We start from the raw sequence: 16,981 nt of genomic DNA on the forward strand, positions 1-16,981 counted from the left end.
CCCCACGTCGATGACTACTTCTACCTTGGAGACATGTATCAAGGCGCCACCTGCCAACACTACACCAGCATTAGACCTAGATGCAAGAGATAAATCTACCATCGACATGGAGGGGTTTGCCTCCACCAGATCGTCTACTTCTCCAGCCCTCACTCTACACTAGGATGACAATGAATCTACTTATCTACATCTACAACTACCTTGATTTCGTCCTTCATTGATAACTCCACGGAGCAACACGTACAAGTGATTGTTACTATGACTCCCGTCACGGGAACTATCATGGCATCACCGCGCTCGTCGACATCAATAGTCGTGATTGCATCTAAAACGATCTGTAGTACCACCACCTCTACGTCGGCACCTTCTTCCTCTACTACACCAAACAAACATGAAGGCAAAGACATCAGGACACCACCCATCTTCGTCACCAGAGCTGCATCAATGACACACTACGCCCGAGAGAAACCACAACCTCCACAAGTTAACTCCGCTATGGTCATCATCTTCATGCTACTCGTGTGCTGCTATTTTTTCACAAGGAGGCGACAAAAACCAGCACACCAACTGTGTCGTAGCATCTCACCATGGGGCTACCTCGGGCGGCAACCATGGCCACCACCCATCCAGGAGATCCTTCGTACATCTATAAGAATAAAAGGTGGCTATACGACAACATCATCTCCAGCTACAACAACACCGACTCCAGCTACGATGATGAGGAGACCGTTGGATCTACAAGGAGCAAATGACGAGCTACAGCGCGAGGACACGTTGTGTGGAAAAGCAGGGGAGATGTCATGTATCTGGGCGCCTGGGACTCGGAGCCGGCCCAACAGGGTCAGAACGTGGTCCAACATGCCCAACAAGCCGACAAAAAGGATGTGCTACAGTAACCGCGAGTACCGGAGCACAGCTGCCGTCGCGAGTGCGTCTAGGCCCTTGTTCACTTCCCACAAAACTCCTAACTTTGGCACTATGCAAAAAGAAGATTCCCCATCACATCAAACTTGCGGTACATGTATGGAGTACTAAATGTAGACGAAATCAAAAACTAATTGCACAGTTTTGTTGTACTTTGCGAGACGAATCTTTTGAGCCTAATTAGTCAATATTTGGACAATAATTCACAAATACAAACGAAACGCTACAGTGTTGCTACAGTAATTTGGTACCTCCCAAATTCACCAAGTAAACAAGGGCTAGGTTAGATTTAGGAAGAGTCTAGAAAATATAGGTTTGCTCAAGTCGGCTCCTCCCCATAAGTACGAAGGGAGGGGCAATAGATTCAATGAAAAAGGGTTTGCTCCCTCTCCACCTTTTACTAGTGCAATCTAAAACAGCTTCCCAGCCTCCTACGCCTCCTCCTAGGCTACTGTTCACGTCATGAACAGTAACACCCCGTGCAGACCCTCTATGGCCACCAGCAGCCACCCTCTCCTCCCTCCCCAATAATCTGAGATACATGACAGTGGACGTTTTTTATTCAGTCCTGTTTTCATTGAGCAGAAAATCTTCCTGTAGAATTAGTAGAAGGTGTTGTGTCCTCCTTCGGCATGGAACTTAATTACTCTATAATGAACAGGGCCCCTCCCATCTCTCTTTTCCCCCAAAAACAATTGATGACAACATTGTTACATACTGGATTGTACAAATAGTAGTCCTCATATATGCTATTATCAAAGCTTAATATCAAACCAAGGATAGGGAGAACACATAGAGAAAAAATGGGCAAAGCTGCATTTTGAAAATCACGGAAAGTTAAAAATATTAAACAGAAAAGGACGACAAAGAGATTGCAGTTGTAGCAACAACTAACAAACTTTTGCAAAACGTTGAGATCTATCATTTTTTAAGTATCCAAACTTAACACATGAAAACTAATCTGTAACCAAAAGTTTGGAATATTTGACTTAAAAGACAATCCAAAAAAGAGAACTTGCTCTTGATCCACAAGGGATCGGCCAGATTCAGCATTCTTTTTTTTTCTTTTCAAACATGAATGGTAGAACTGCTGCCTATTCAAATTAGCCAGAGAAACATATCCTCATTTAGCTTCCAAGTCCTCTTTGGGCAAAAAAGAAAAAAAACTGCAACCAAATAACAACTATAGCAAGCAGTGCACCTTGAACCATTTCTATGGTCGTTATGAAAGACAGAAGAGAGCTAAAGGAAGGCCCATCTTTAACATTTGCTATTCTCAAAAGAAACCACCCGCTATGGCTCCAGTCTCAGTCCCTTTTGCAAAAAACTGCAACCAAATAACAACTACAGCAAGCAGTGAACCTTGAAACATTGCTAAACTGCTGATACGAAGAGTTGTTTATGCTCTCTTAAACTGAATTAAGGCCTTGATATTCAGAAGGGAAATAGAGGAGAAGATACACAAATTACAAGTTGGTGGAATGAAACAGAATGGTTTTTGAAGACCAAGTAGAACTCAGTCTGCTTTCCTATTCACTTTGAGGTAGGGCAGTGCCCCTGTCACGTTGTCATAGTCACTCTTGTTAACTTGGACCTGCAAGAAATATAGCAGTGTTTCTCTTAGATGACATGCAGAATGATGTTGCAGAAAAAATGGCAAGTTCAGACGCCTGGTGAAATTGCCACAGTTTCAAGAATACACTAATATGACCTGCAACTGTAAGGCGAGAAGTTAATGATATTCTATATAGCCTAGAAAAGGGGGGACTTTGGGTAGCATCATGGTGCTAAATTGCCAAACATCGACTCCCAAGTATGTGTAAAGCAGCAGAGTAGGCTGTTAGGATCAGGGTGAAGGATTGGGAAAACTGGACTTCAGCTTAAAAAAAAAATACTGCACCTCCCTAACGTGTCACATTTCACCTAAGAATGCAAGCACACACTGACTAAAGTGCAGACTAGTGAAAAATCATGGATTCTTAGGAATGCCACCACATTCTACAGCAGCCCAAGTCCTAAGACCCTCTTAAAACCTTGCTGCATTTGCAAATTACTATAAGAACACATAAAATGGAAGAACCTGATGCCCGGTTCAGGGCAGCAAGTACACCCCGAACGATTATATTGGAGTAACATTAGAAGTTTTCATAGGTCTGCTTATACCCGATTACCCATAACCTCTTCAACATCCTCCTTTCTTTCCAATATTACAAAGTCCAGGAGAGGTAATTTCTTGATGTATCGGACTTTAATTTCATTTTATAATCCAGTAATAAACAACCAATGTTATACAAGGACCAATGATGATAGTTCATCAACTTTGACAAAATCAATCGTTGCCGAAAGCTCCATAAGCCATCAAATTTGCCCTCATACCAAGACTACATTTGAGGATCCAAGAACAGACTCAGCCTCCAGAGGAGACCGGGCATGAGCTAACTCCATGTTAGCAAATGAAGCACTCCAAATTATGAGAACCAATGACCACGATATAAAGCGGTCAAGCAATTACAGTACGAGGGCAGATTGTGCTATTGACATCGACGGACCAAATTAGCATCCAAATCAAGGATACGGACCAGCCGTAATTCGTATTCGCAGCTAAATCGCCTATATGACTTGAGCACCTGAACAAAATTTGATCTGCACTACGGAGGAGGAACAGAGAACAGAAGCATACCATCTTGGAGAGTCTCTTCTTGCGCTTGGTGTTCTTCTTGCTGAGCAGATGCTGCTTCCCTGCGCACCGCCGCACGATCTTGCCCCTCCCCGTCACCCGGAACCGCTTCGCCGACGCCTTCGTGACACAGAGAGAGAGAGAGAGAGTACGAAACCCATTCAGCGAAAATTGCCAGAGGACCCGAGTCTCGTCCCACAGGAACCGAGAAGGAGCTAGAAAGGGTAATCAAGGAGGACACCTTGTGGGTCTTCATCTTGTACCCCTTCTTCCCCGCCGCGACGACCGCGAGCGAGGTGGAGGTGGTGGCCGGCTTGCGCGGGAGCGGCGACGCGACGGAGGTGGCGGTGGCGGCCAGCGGCGCGCCGAAGAAGGACTTGGGCGGGAAGGCGAGGCTGGCGGCGGGGAGCCTCCTGGCCCCCGCGCCGGCGGAGACGGCGAGGGGCGCGGCGCGCGCGAGGGAGAGGGACAGCGCCATGGCTTCTCTCGCTGCCGCTTCGGTTTGCGGATTTCGGATAGGCTGCGGACGGATGGCGAGGGTAGATAGTGCTGAGCCGTTGGGCGGGCGCAGGCTTTTGCGTCGCGCGGGCCGTCGTTTGCCGAAACGGCCGGCCCACAGGGAGCGTGAGGCGATCTAGGCGGCGAGTGGGCCGGCCGTTACGACGACGAGGAGGCTGCAATTGGGCCATTCATATTTAGGCGGAAAGCAGTAAGACGGATAGTGGGGCTTTAGTTGGCCCAATAGTATTTAGGCCTGAAATGGCTGGATCAGATCGCCCATTGTTTAAAATAGTAAAATGCAAGCACCCAAAAAACATGTTCCACGACAACAAACCTGCCAGCTAATTAAGGTATGCTTTCACGGTTAATATCTCTTATTGCGTTGCTTATGACCATAAAATTGATATCGTATGAAAATACTTTTGAATTCAAGTACAATTGTACTAAATTTTCATGCTATAGTCTACCGATTCTTAGACTAATTGTTATTCATTTGAAATGTGTACAACCTTAATTAGGGGAAAAAAGAAATGAAGGGGAGTAGCGTGGGTCCACGTTTTCCCTGACCACGTGCTCGTGGTGACCAATCACGTTTTGGTCCTCTCGTCGCCTCAATCTCCATCCATTTCCATTTGCAAAATTAGTGCACAAAAATTAATCCCACAGTTATGCTCACAAATACTTAAATGGAAAAATAAATGAAACTGTACGCTTCATGAGAGAGAGAGAGAGAGAGAGAGAGAAACATTCCTACTCTTTCATTATGTTTTTCATTGATCTTATGATAAAACTTTCCATAATATTTGTGCATTGACGATCTCAAAAGTTTATTGTAATATTTTCACTTCCTATCCCTAACCAAATGCTCTTTTAGAAGGAAAATATCGTGCTCTGACGTTTAATAGGAGTATGCATAGCCATTTTTCATCGATTTTTTTCTAAAAGCTAATATATACTTTCTTGGCTTCTAGTTTGTACATATGGCATGTGATTATAGTAAAACGGAGAGAATACCTTCTTGCACCACATGTTACGAGCATTGCAACACGTGGAAAACGTGTGCTAAGTTTTTTTTTCATCTAGAAATTTTGACCTCTTTTAAATCCAAGCTGTTGATAGTCGCGTACAGAAAAGAACACCAATCATCGTATTTGTGGTTCCTCTTTTCGGCAGAAGCATCAATCATTGTATTTATCATTCCTCTTTTCAGCCAGATTCCTTATTATATTATATATTAAAGTCGCCTCTTATCATGATCGTTATGTTTCCTTGCAAATGAGAACAGGTTGTTTGAGAAAACTTTCCTCAAATTCCAGCTAAGTTGTTCCATATATGTGATAAACAGCCATCAAAATACATTTACTTTAAGGTGGAACTTCACACATAAACCGCCTCAGAATTGTGCTAATATCATATACCATAGGTAACTTCCATAAGACTGCCTTGATCGATGCTCAAAAGTAATCTAGATATGCATCACAAGGATTAAATATGTGCAATGAATTTAAATATTCTTCCCCATTTTATGTTGAAAAGAAATTATATTTAACAAAGTTAGTAGACCCTCTATTATGAAAAAAAAAAGGTACTCCCTCCATTTCAAATTATAAGTCGTTCCAAGAATCTTGGAGAGTCAAAGCATTTCAAGTTTGACCAAAATTATAGAGAAAATTATAAAGATTTATGACATCAAATAGGTATACTATGAAAATATAATTGATGAAGAATCTAATGATACTTAGTTAACATCATAAATGTTATTATATTAGTATATAAATTTGGTCAAACTTAAGATACTTTGACTCTCCAAGATTCTTGGAATGACTTATAATTTGGGATGGAGGGAGTATGTTTTATTAATTTGCACCATTTTCCTTTTGGACAGAATTAATTCTCTCTCTCAAGGCGTATCTCTCGACCACATGGTACTTAATGTGTTCACGGTTCTGTATATGTGTCTTATCGCAAAAGTTAAGATGAAATATCATTTTTTAAAAATCATACAAAATGGCAAATTGCCAAATGCAAACTCGTCAAATTTTAGATGTTGCTACAAGATGACCAATTGGACGTCATCTTGTATGATTTTTTTGCATTTTAAATTGTAGCAACATCTAAAATTTTCTCTTTCAACATTCTTAACCACTTGTTGCAACGTTCCAAATTGTCAAATTGCAACATCTCAAATCCTTTATTAAAACACCATGAAACACTTATGGCCACATCTTAGATTATTAGTTGTTACAGTATTAAAAGCCAAACTCCCCCAAAATTTACCTGTTGTGGTTTCACGACCCCACTTCTTCTACAGGCATAAAAAAATCGTTGGGATTTAAGTTATGAGATCCATCTATGGAATCAAGCTCTAATCATTCTAAGTCAATACCCCATCTTAGCTGCCTGAATTGATGACTGCTAGGTGGTTCGCACTGCCTTGCCTTTAGGATCGACCTCCTTGTAATTTGAATCTCGTCGTTGTCTAAATCAACACAAATCGCAGCAACTTTAGCCCATGCACACATGATTTATTTCCCTCCGTTAGGATCAAAGTCGATGATGAAGAAATGGCCAAGAAGGCAGGAGACAAAGTGGAGGATTCCGAGAAAGAGACTGGGTGTCTTGTATAGCGGGTGGCCACATTGAGTGTGATGGAGGTAGAACCACATCTTCTTCCCTTCATGCATGGGCTGCATCTAGTAGTACTAATTTTTTTTAAATATTGGAGTATTTAATTTCCGCACACAATAAATAAGAGATAACTTGTGTTTCCTAATATACGACGATGAGACTATGCAATACGTGGATTGTATCATATATTGTACTTATATGAAGATTACAAAGATTGACTTGATACAATGCAATGAAAGTAACCTAGGGACATCTGTTCCATTCACATCACTGTACCTGTGAGGTTTTGTACTGCCAAACTCTGCCAACTCTGACGACTTACGTTTTTTTTTTGGCATTAACCGCCTCAGTAAACCTGTGCTGCCCAGTGGCCACACCTGCCACGCCCTGGTTGCACTGCATGCGTTGCGAACACGAGGCGAGCGTGCGCGCAGACTCGCGACGCGCCGTCACCGGCGGCTCTTGGCTGGCTGGCTCCATCGTCCGTCATCCTCATCCCCCACTCCCAGTCTCACTCCCACAGCCGCCGCCTTCAATAGCCTGCCTGCCTGTCCGCCAACCCAACGCGCCCAGTTGCTCGCCGCGGATTCATTTTGGCCGCGCGCCCGCACCTCGCCGCCGTATAGGTTGAAGAAAGGCGGGCGGGCGGGCGAGTCCTTCGATCTCCTTCCCTCTCCCTGCGCCGCTTCTCCGATCCCGAAGAACGGCGTTCGGCGACGATGCAGGCGGCGACCTTGCGGGCGCCGGCGGCGCATCGGCACGCGTTGCGGCTGTCCACAGGCAACTGTCGCTTCGACGACGACTCTTTTATCTTCTTTTCTTTCTTTCTTTCTTCCTTCCTTCCTTCCTTCCTTTCTTTCACTTCGAGATGTGTCCTCTTGGTTTCCGATTGATTTGATATAAATCTCAGCACGACGTGGTGGGGATTGAGAATTTGAGATTGATGGATGCGTGGTGATGGGTAATTTTGTGCTGTGATGCAGATCATAGGGACGGACCGACCAAGAGGGCTCGGCTGGGAGCGAGGAAATTCTCATGGACAGGTACAGTACGTTGCGTTCTTTGGGAGATTGATTGACAAAGAACGAAGTCACATGACAGAACTATACCTCTTATGATTAACAGACCGCGTAAAAGAGAAAACCAGGGCTTTATTAGTTCCCTTTCCTTGTGGCCATTTGATTTGATTTCTTCAGGTATCTGAGTGTGGTAGTAGTTATCAAAGGACCCGTGTATGGTCCCTTTCCGTTCCTGTTTCTATTCAGTTGGAGTCAATTTTTTTCTGCCTGGTTGGTTTCAGAAAAAGGTTGGAGTCAATTTTCTTTTTCTGGTCCTGTTGATAAATTTTGCGGGAGAAAGGACCCAGTGGAGGATGCAACCCATAAACCTAGGAGGGGCTTCGTCTTCCTCATCCTCCTTTTTCCTTCTTCCCTTCTCTTCTTCTTTTATAAAAATCATGGAGGGGCTGGGCTCCACTGTCCGAGAAGTGGTAGGAGGGTTTGAGCTCCGCCCACCCCACCGCTAAATCCGATTTAGGACCCAATAAATGAGATCTTAAATTTTAGTGATACTCATAATTCATAAACTTGATATGCGCTTTGAGTGAATTAATTGAATTCCGTAGTTGAAAGATGGTAAGATAGCACCATACTAAATTACTTATATATCAAAGAGTACTAAAAGAAAAATAAGGCTTGATACGAGATGTAGATGGACATGTAATGGTCCACTATTCTTTCTTTTTTTCTAGAGGTCCATATTCTGATTCAACTATCTATTTATCTATCTGCTGGCCTCCCGAATCAACAATACATGTTTTTTAACAAAACTTGACAATAAATTGGTCCCTTGCGCAAACCACTATTACTGAATATTTTTTCTCACAAATTGTTAGCAAGGATAACATGGTAAACATTTGTCTTTCATTTTACGAATTGCAGGTCCATTATGCCCGGAAGCTTCAGCAGGCAACAGGCAACGTCCAGTGATATGCCTTCATATGTGGTCTGTTAGCATCTTGCTGATGTCATTATTTTGATTCCAAAAAGCAGTGTTGCTGCATTCATGTCCATTTATAAATACTAAATGCCACTCTACATGGCAGTAGTCATATGAGAACTACAGGGAGACAATGCAGACACTCCTTGATCCAATTCAGATGCAGTGCAGCTACTCATCCTCAACATGATTTCAATATCAATCAGTTTGAGGAAATTGGCATAGAATTAACGAAGAAATTGAGATCTTTCTATTGGTTTTGTCGGCCCCACACAATCATTGGCACTGTGAGCTCTAGCATCTCTTATTTGAATTGGATGCAGTAATTCTATTTCTCTATATATGCATAAACCTCATACTTACGCTCTTCCCTTTATATTTTGACAATGTACCAGATACTAGGCATTACTTCTGTGTCCCTCCTACCAATGAAGAGCCTGGATGATTTAAGTGTGACAGTTCTATGGGGATTTCTTGAGGTATAATACTCTTATGAATGCTATACTCAGAACACATATACCTTATCTTTTTGAGTAACACATACCATTTTCACTTGACACTTCTGACTTCTATACAGGCTTTAGCCTCCGCTTTATGCATGAACATTTATGTAGTAGGGCTGAATCAGCTGTTTGACATTGAAATTGACAAGGTATTTTTCTTGAATCTACATCATATTGTCCAACATTACTGCTTGTATTATCCAGAAAAAACTTATGCCTCCTTTGAAGGTCAATAAGCCAACTCTCCCATTGGCTTCCGGAGAATTTTCAGTGGCAACTGGAGTGTTGTTAGTTGTGGCATTCTTGGTCATGGTATGCTACTGGCTCAACACAGAAACTGAATAACCATCCATTATAATCTGCCTAAAATATGTCCATATACATATTTTTCCATTTTTCAGAGCATTAGCATCGGAATAAGATCCAAATCTGCTCCATTGATGTGCGCCTTGCTTGTAAGCTTCCTTCTTGGAAGTGCCTACTCTATTGATGTATGTAATTCTACCTCATTTTGTAAAGTGTAGTTTCATAATGTATATACGTTTCACTTCTTTCAATTTGAATTCGTTTTGCTACTTTTCAGGTTCCATTGCTCCGGTGGAAGCGACATCCCTTTCTCGCTGCATCCTGCATACTCGTTGTGAGGGCTATATTAGTTCAATTAGCTTTCTTTACACACATGCAGGTACTAGCACTATTGACATATGTGCCCACTGAAGTGCAAATGCTTCCTTGTTCATTTGTTTTGTGCCTTATGGTGGCTTTGGCAGCAACATGTTCTGAAGAGGCCCTTCACGCCAACAAGGTCGGTGGTATTTGCAACATTATTTATGTGTTGCTTCTCTGCAGTAATAGCTCTATTCAAGGTAATTATCCATTGTATCCTATAATATCCAGGATTTAAGAATACGTTTGGTTATATGATACCAAAATTTAATAATCAATTCCGCACATGAACTTTTAGGATATCCCTGATGTCGATGGAGACGGAGATTTTGGCATTAAATCCTTGAGTGTACAGTTAGGCCAGCACAGAGTAAGAATATGTTTATTCAACTTCAAAAACCTAAGGTCTGCAAACTGTGCAAAATTAATTTTTGTTTATCATGCTTCAGGTGTATAGGCTCTGCATCAGTATGCTCATGACAGCATATACGGCTGCAATTTTGGTAGGAGCATCAACTACAAACTTGTATCAAAAGATTGCCATTGTGAGTGATATCTTATGCTTTTTAAAAAAAAAAGTATATGACTTTTCTTTTTATTTCACTTCATCAGTCTACAAAATTGTTCAGGTGTTTGGCCATGGCTTGCTTGCATTTGTGCTTTGGCAGAGAGCACAACAATTGGACGTCGCAAATAAGACTTGCGTCACAGAATTTTACATGTTCATCTGGAAGGTGCGTAATAAGTTGTATTTTACAATATGTTCTATCAATCTTTAAAGAAAAATTTTAGACAAGTCACACTATGTTGAAATTTTTGTATCTAATGCTTTGCTTTTTCTATATGTTTGCAGCTATTCTACGCCGAGTATTTACTTATACCATTTGTGTAGTAATAAAGTCATGCCAGGGAAAACACCTCTGGTATAGACATGTAAAATTCATTATCTGTTCTGGAAGCGTGAAGGTACCAAGTGGAGGCATTTCACTCAGTGGAGTGGATTATTGTGGGCATATGACTAACTAGTCCACGAATCTCATTGTCTACCCACATGAATATGGCTTAGTGGTAAAGTGTCAAGTGTGTGCTTGTACATCACCATTGTAGGTTGTAATATTTTGTTTGTGTAACTTTAGTCTCAATGTGCGCATCATTTTTCCTTGATATGGCTAACCAAAAGCTGATCACACAAACAAATAGTTAATTGAGGAAAATAATGCTTTCCATGTGACATTGTTTGTAACAATTAATATTCTATTAGAAACTAATCCTAGTAATGATCCACATTAACTACCCTCAATTCCTTGCTTAACACCATATGAAATACAGAAAGATATTACCCTAGAATAGTCTCTTGCCTTCTTTCTCGACTCTAGATTTGGCCAATTTAATTCCTCCTTGATTTCTTTTTTTATTAAATAAACTGGTAGAAGTGCTGCCAACTATATTAAAAAGAGGAGTAAGGATAAAAACTAGTAGAGGTAAAATAAAACAAAAAGGTGAATGGTCGAATTAGTCACATGGAAACCCCAATATCTCTAGCAGGGACGTGCCAAGTGTCTTGGCTCCGCTAAAGACTGAAGTCCATAGTACCGCCTCTTCCTTGATTTTTTTAGGATGTGGCACCATCCAATGTGCGAGTAATGTAGGTTATTGTGTAAATCTAATTTTATTTCCTTAGTTGTATTGTTTGGAAAGACTACCCTTGCCCTGGTAATGAAATCCTTCATAAGACCTTCATATAGAAACTAATCGATTATTCCTCCTCCTATGAAGGTTAGGAGATGCACTCACACAGAAACGAAGCCGTTGCGATTCGACCGGCATGTAAACCATAGCGGTGCCCAGGATCCCCTCCCGTAATACCGGGGGGGCCTTCTTGGAACGGGCTGTTGCGACCCCCCCTTATTTCTTGCCGCCTTCTCACCCCACAACCACTCTTTCACCCGGACCTTGTTGGAACGAGTCTCAAGAGCCTCATCAGCTCGAGGCTGCGTTGTTGCAAGACCTAGCTCTCGCTCGCTAGTGTCAGATCCACGCGCCGCGGCCATGGCGTCGCTCGAGGACCTCAAGAACGAGAATGTCGACCTCGTCAGTTCCTTCTCCTCCTCCCTGCCATTTTGATTGCAAGAGATGTTCTGCGGATCGTGTGTTCTTGTTGTGTTCGTGAATCGTGAGTGATCGATCGCCATCCATCCGTGGCTAATCCTGCCGTGGTTTGTATGTGTTTGTGTGGCGCCGGCCGGTTTGCAGGAGAGCATCCCGATCCAGGAGGTGTTCGCCGTCCTCAAGTCGTCGCCGCACGGGCTCACCTCCAACGATGGCGCCAGCCGGCTCCAGATCTTCGGCCCCAACAAGCTCGAGGAAAAGAAGGTCATGTCCTGTCCCACCCTGTCCGATCAAGAACTCGTCGATTTGCAATTGATCCGTGACGATCCTTCAATCCTAGATCTCACGAATGATGTGGCATGTGAATTCTGCAGGAGAGCAAGCTGCTCAAGTTCCTGGGATTCATGTGGAACCCGCTCTCCTGGGTCATGGAGGCCGCCGCCATCATGGCCATCGTCCTCGCCAACGGAGGGGTACGCCGCGCGCCGCCGCATTCGCCTGTTTCGTCGCAACGCTTCGAGACGTTACGTGCAGTGAATGACGGGTGCGAGCGTGTCTGTGTCCGTGCAGGGGAGACCGCCGGACTGGCAGGACTTCGTCGGGATCGTCACGCTGCTCTTCATCAACTCCACGATCAGCTTCATCGAGGAGAACAACGCCGGCAACGCCGCCGCCGCCCTCATGGCCAGCCTCGCCCCGCAGACCAAGGCACGCTCACGGCCCTGTGATCCACCAGTGATTTTTTTTTAATATTTCATTTTTCTTATTCGTGCATGATGACGTAAATCGTGGATCAGGTGCTGAGGGACGGCAAGTGGTCGGAGCAGGACGCGGCGATCCTGGTGCCCGGCGACATCATCAGCATCAAGCTCGGCGACATCATCCCGGCGGACGCGAGGCTGATGGACGGCGACCCCCTCAAGATCGACCAGTCGGCGCTCACCGGCGAGTCGCTCCCCGTCAACAAGATGCCCGGCGACAGCATCTACTCCGGCTCCACCTGCAAGCAGGGCGAGATCGAGGCCATCGTCATCGCCACCGGCGTCCACACCTTCTTCGGCAAGGCCGCCCACCTCGTCGACAGCACCAACAACGTCGGCCACTTCCAGAAGGTCATCACACGACATCCCCTCCACTGATGCTACTGTTCACGACACGTGACGCTGAGGGCTCACGCGTTCATGGTGTTTTGGCGTTCAGGTGCTGACGGCGATCGGGAACTTCTGCATCTGCTCCATCGCCGTCGGGATGCTCATCGAGATCATCGTCATGTACCCGATCCAGCACCGGCAGTACCGCGACGGCATCGACAACCTGCTCGTGCTGCTCATCGGCGGGATCCCCATCGCCATGCCGACCGTACTGTCGGTGACCATGGCCATCGGGTCGCACCGGCTCTCGGAGCAGGGCGCCATCACCAAGCGCATGACGGCCATAGAGGAGATGGCCGGCATGGACGTGCTCTGCAGTGACAAGACAGGCACGCTCACCCTCAACAAGCTCACCGTCGACAAGAACATGATCGAGGTGCACATTTGTTTTTTTCTTTTTTCTGCGTTGTGTTTGACATTGATCAAATGTTTCTTTGGTTTCAGCCGTTTGTAAAGGATCTGGACAAGGACGCCGTAGTCCTTTACGCAGCTCGAGCATCAAGAACTGAGAACCAGGACGCCATCGACGCGTCCATCGTCGGAATGCTCGCCGACCCTAGGGAGGTAAGCGATGTTCATCTCATCGGCCGACAGCGTGCACGCATAAACCACTGAATTTTGCTTCAGGCCGCGGCGATTCACAGATCTCACGAGTCATGGACGTTTTCCACAGGCCCGTGCCGGCATCCAGGAGGTGCACTTCATGCCGTTCAACCCCGTCGACAAGCGCACCGCCATCACCTACATCGACTCCGACGGGACATGGCACCGCATCAGCAAAGGCGCGCCGGAGCAGATCATCGACCTGTGCCGGCTCCGGGACGACGTGAGCCGGCGGGTTCACGCCATCATCGCCAAGTTCGCGGACCGTGGGCTGCGTTCGCTGGCGGTGGCGCGGCAGAGGGTCCCCGAGGGCAACAAGGACGCGCCGGGCAGCCCGTGGCAGTTCCTGGCCGTGCTCCCGCTGTTCGACCCGCCGAGGCACGACAGCGCCGAGACCATCCGCCGCGCGCTCAACCTCGGCGTGAACGTGAAGATGATCACCGGCGACCAGCTGGCCATCGGCAAGGAGACGGGGCGGCGGCTCGGCATGGGCACCAACATGTACCCGTCCAGCTCCCTCCTCAAGGACGGCGACACGGGCGGGCTCCCCGTGGACGAGCTGATCGAGAAGGCGGACGGGTTCGCCGGCGTCTTCCCGGAGCACAAGTACGAGATCGTGCGGCGGCTGCAGGAGCGGAAGCACATCTGCGGGATGACCGGCGACGGCGTGAACGACGCGCCGGCTCTGAAGAAGGCGGACATCGGGATCGCGGTGGCGGACGCGACGGATGCGGCGCGCGGCGCGTCGGACATCGTGCTCACGGAGCCAGGGCTTAGCGTCATCATCAGCGCCGTGCTGACGAGCCGCGCCATCTTCCAGAGGATGAAGAACTACACCATCTACGCGGTGTCCATCACCATCCGGGTGGTGCTCGGCTTCCTCCTCCTGGCGCTCATCTGGCGGTTCGATTTCGCGCCCTTCATGGTGCTCATCATCGCCGTGCTCAACGACGGCACCATCATGACCATCTCCAAGGACCGCGTGAAGCCGTCCCCAGTGCCCGACGCCTGGCGCCTCCAGGAGATCTTCGCCACCGGCGTCGTCCTCGGCACCTACCAGGCTCTCGCTACCGTCCTCTTCTTCTGGGCCGTCCGCGACACCTCCTTCTTCACGGTTACACATAACCCTCCTTGATCTCCTCTCAAAATGCAAGACAATGCATCTCTTCTGTTGCTCACTCTGTCTTTTTGCACGCAATGCAGAATACGTTCGGGGTGCGGCACATCGGGGACAGCACGGAGGAGCTAATGGCGGCGGTGTACCTCCAGGTGAGCATCATCAGCCAGGCGCTCATCTTCGTGACCCGCGCGAGGAGCTGGTTCTTCGTGGAGCGGCCGGGCCTGCTCCTGGTGGTCGCCTTCCTGGCCGCGCAGCTGGTGGCGACGCTGATCGCGGTGTACGCGCACTGGCCGTTCGCGCGGATCAAGGGCATCGGCTGGGGCTGGGGCGCCGTGATCTGGCTCTTCACCATCGTCACCTTCTTCCCGCTGGACATCTTCAAGTTCGCCATCCGCTACTTCCTCAGCGGCAAGCAGTGGAACAACGTGTTCGACAACAAGACGGCCTTCGCCAACGAGCTCGACTACGGCAAGAGCAAGCGGGAGGCGCAGTGGGCCATCGCGCAGCGGTCGCTGCACGGCCTGCAGCAGCCAGAGTCGTCGGGCCTCTTCAACACCGAGAACAACAACGACTTCATCGAGCTCTCGGAGATTGCCGAGCAGGCCAAGCGGCGCGCCGAGATCGCCAGGCTAAGGGAGCTCCACACGCTGAAAGGCCACGTGGAGTCGGTGGTGAAGCTCAAGGGGCTCGACATCGACACCATCCAACATAACTACACCGTCTGATCTCCATCGATCGGACGAGGCCTCCTCCTCTCCATGGTTTTGGCTTCCTCGCCTCGTAGATATTGCTACAAGTTAATTACATGCAGTGAGAGACATCGATGCAGAGAAGCAGCTCGTGCCATCGATCTAGAAGAACTGTAGGATTCAGTTTTACTTGTCTTCTTTTACATTTCAGCGTAATCGAGTCGGTAGGTGAGATAAATAATTCCAGGAAACAGTAGGATTTAATCTAAGGATGTGTGTTTGCTGCAGAGCAGAATAATTTCAAGGTTACTTCTAATGCCATGCATCACTTTTGTTCAACTATTCAGGCGATGGTAAATGTTGATCTTTTGGCTAGGGGTTTATTAATATCTCTTTCTTTTTGTGTTAGGCAGCTGTAATTTTTCTCTCTTATTGAAGACATGCAAATACAAGATTTTTCGGAATGCATACGAATTTCATTCATGCATGTTCATTTCGTGCAGAACTTCATTTTTTGCCTCAGATTATAATTGTGTTAATTACTTTGAGGAAGCATAAATTTTCACTGCAAAAAAAATCCTAGAAATTTATCACTAGTGATATAAAAAGAGAATGATTAAATGTGAAAAATCAAATTGTAATGGTATAGATTAAAAATCTGTACATTGGCTGCGAATTTCCAATTGTAGAGACAACTATTCCCTTCTAAAAGATTTACCCTTGTATAGTAAATATGAATGCAATTCCAAAACTAGCAGCATAATTGCACTGTTTAATTGTGATACTCTCTATCTGTTTCAAAACATATGGCATTTAATTAGCTTGCCACAGACGTCATATATTCAGAGAGGAATATCAAATTAGAATGGTATGGTACATCTGCTGCACTTTTGGAACTCTAGATACAATTGTTCTTTCGAAAGAGATTTTCCTTGTCAGTAAATGTGATGTACTTCCAAAACTAGCAGCGTAGTTGCATTGTCTAATATTGTGAACATTGTGATATCAGATTAGAAATGGCATAGATAAATCAGTACTTCTGATGCAATTCCGCAATTGCAGATACAACAGTTCATTTCAAACGATTCATGTTGTACATTAAAAATGGATGCATTTCTAAAACGCCGTGTAATCCTTTCGGCCCATTATCTGAGACCCGAGATGTTTTCAGCCTTGCAGTTCAACTACGGCCTTTTGGGCCCAAACGTTTACTGTAAGGCCGATCCTCCTGCCTCTTTTATTTTGGTGCAAGTAAACGTTTAATCTACCATGAAACACGGAGTATGTCTTGATAGTGTATTCATTTTGTATTGTAGATGTTAATATGACCAAAGTTACACAGGTTTGACTTAGTACAAAACTAAAACGTCCATAATTTAGAACAAATGGAGTAGCATCATGCACTTTATCCC

At 45.7% G+C, this 16,981-nt stretch overlaps 3 protein-coding genes across 5 annotated transcripts; 2 read left to right on the plus strand and 1 right to left on the minus strand.

Moving 5' to 3' along the window:
• Window positions 1-2,167: 2,167 nt before the first annotated feature.
• LOC101783366 (50S ribosomal protein L35, chloroplastic) lies at window positions 2,168-4,150 on the minus strand. Its single transcript, XM_004965674.3, has 3 exons — window positions 3,843-4,150; window positions 3,605-3,721; window positions 2,168-2,518 (listed from the first exon to the last, which is right to left on the minus strand). The coding sequence occupies exons 1-3, from the start codon at window positions 4,077-4,079 to the stop codon at window positions 2,441-2,443; spliced, it is 432 nt and encodes a 143-aa protein (XP_004965731.1). The 5' UTR covers window positions 4,080-4,150; the 3' UTR covers window positions 2,168-2,440.
• Window positions 4,151-7,246: 3,096 nt separating this feature from the next.
• LOC101784031 (homogentisate geranylgeranyltransferase) lies at window positions 7,247-11,128 on the plus strand. 3 transcript variants are annotated; one of them, XM_004965676.4, is made up of 14 exons: window positions 7,247-7,510; window positions 7,714-7,773; window positions 8,671-8,734; window positions 8,835-9,015; window positions 9,124-9,207; window positions 9,306-9,380; window positions 9,460-9,543; window positions 9,633-9,722; window positions 9,815-9,871; window positions 10,002-10,097; window positions 10,196-10,267; window positions 10,347-10,442; window positions 10,527-10,631; window positions 10,751-11,128. In XM_004965676.4, exons 1-14 carry the CDS (start codon window positions 7,450-7,452, stop codon window positions 10,787-10,789), a joined length of 1,164 nt encoding a protein of 387 aa, XP_004965733.1. In that variant the 5' UTR covers window positions 7,247-7,449; the 3' UTR covers window positions 10,790-11,128. The 3 variants fall into 3 exon arrangements, with proteins under 3 accessions (XP_004965733.1, XP_004965732.1, XP_014660630.1); XM_004965675.4 differs by having other exon boundaries at window positions 7,251-7,510; window positions 9,815-9,916; XM_014805144.2 differs by having other exon boundaries at window positions 7,252-7,510; window positions 8,838-9,015; window positions 9,815-9,916.
• Window positions 11,129-11,946: 818 nt separating this feature from the next.
• LOC101784715 (plasma membrane ATPase 4) lies at window positions 11,947-15,941 on the plus strand. Its single transcript, XM_004965677.1, has 9 exons — window positions 11,947-11,988; window positions 12,151-12,270; window positions 12,381-12,479; window positions 12,577-12,714; window positions 12,804-13,118; window positions 13,207-13,533; window positions 13,602-13,721; window positions 13,831-14,874; window positions 14,964-15,941. The coding sequence occupies exons 1-9, from the start codon at window positions 11,947-11,949 to the stop codon at window positions 15,603-15,605; spliced, it is 2,847 nt and encodes a 948-aa protein (XP_004965734.1). The 3' UTR covers window positions 15,606-15,941.
• The last annotated feature ends 1,040 nt before the right edge of the window (window positions 15,942-16,981 follow it).

The sequence above is a fragment of the Setaria italica genome, chromosome IV, assembly GCF_000263155.2.
Source record: "Setaria italica strain Yugu1 chromosome IV, Setaria_italica_v2.0, whole genome shotgun sequence".
NCBI classification, from domain to species: Eukaryota; Viridiplantae; Streptophyta; class Magnoliopsida; order Poales; family Poaceae; genus Setaria; species Setaria italica.

Bases quoted from the DNA above. Each gene is read 5' to 3' on its own strand.
- LOC101784715 (XM_004965677.1), top strand. From the start codon at position 11,947: ATGGCGTCGCTCGAGGACCTCAAGAACGAGAATGTCGACCTC. The intron at 12,271-12,380 runs GTCATGTCCTGT...TGAATTCTGCAG, and splicing joins ACAAGCTCGAGGAAAAGAAG to GAGAGCAAGCTGCTCAAGTT. The intron at 13,722-13,830 runs GTAAGCGATGTT...CGTTTTCCACAG, and splicing joins TGCTCGCCGACCCTAGGGAG to GCCCGTGCCGGCATCCAGGA.
- LOC101784031 (XM_004965675.4), top strand. From the start codon at position 7,450: ATGCAGGCGGCGACCTTGCGGGCGCCGGCGGCGCATCGGCACGCGTTG. The intron at 7,511-7,713 runs GCAACTGTCGCT...GCTGTGATGCAG, and splicing joins CGCGTTGCGGCTGTCCACAG to ATCATAGGGACGGACCGACC. The intron at 9,208-9,305 runs GTATAATACTCT...ACTTCTATACAG, and splicing joins TTCTATGGGGATTTCTTGAG to GCTTTAGCCTCCGCTTTATG.
- LOC101783366 (XM_004965674.3), bottom strand. From the start codon at position 4,079: ATGGCGCTGTCCCTCTCCCTCGCGCGCGCCGCGCCCCTCGCCGTCTCC. The intron at 3,722-3,842 runs GTGTCCTCCTTG...TGTGTCACGAAG, and splicing joins ACAAGATGAAGACCCACAAG to GCGTCGGCGAAGCGGTTCCG. The intron at 2,519-3,604 runs GTATGCTTCTGT...TATTTCTTGCAG, and splicing joins AGAAGAGACTCTCCAAGATG to GTCCAAGTTAACAAGAGTGA.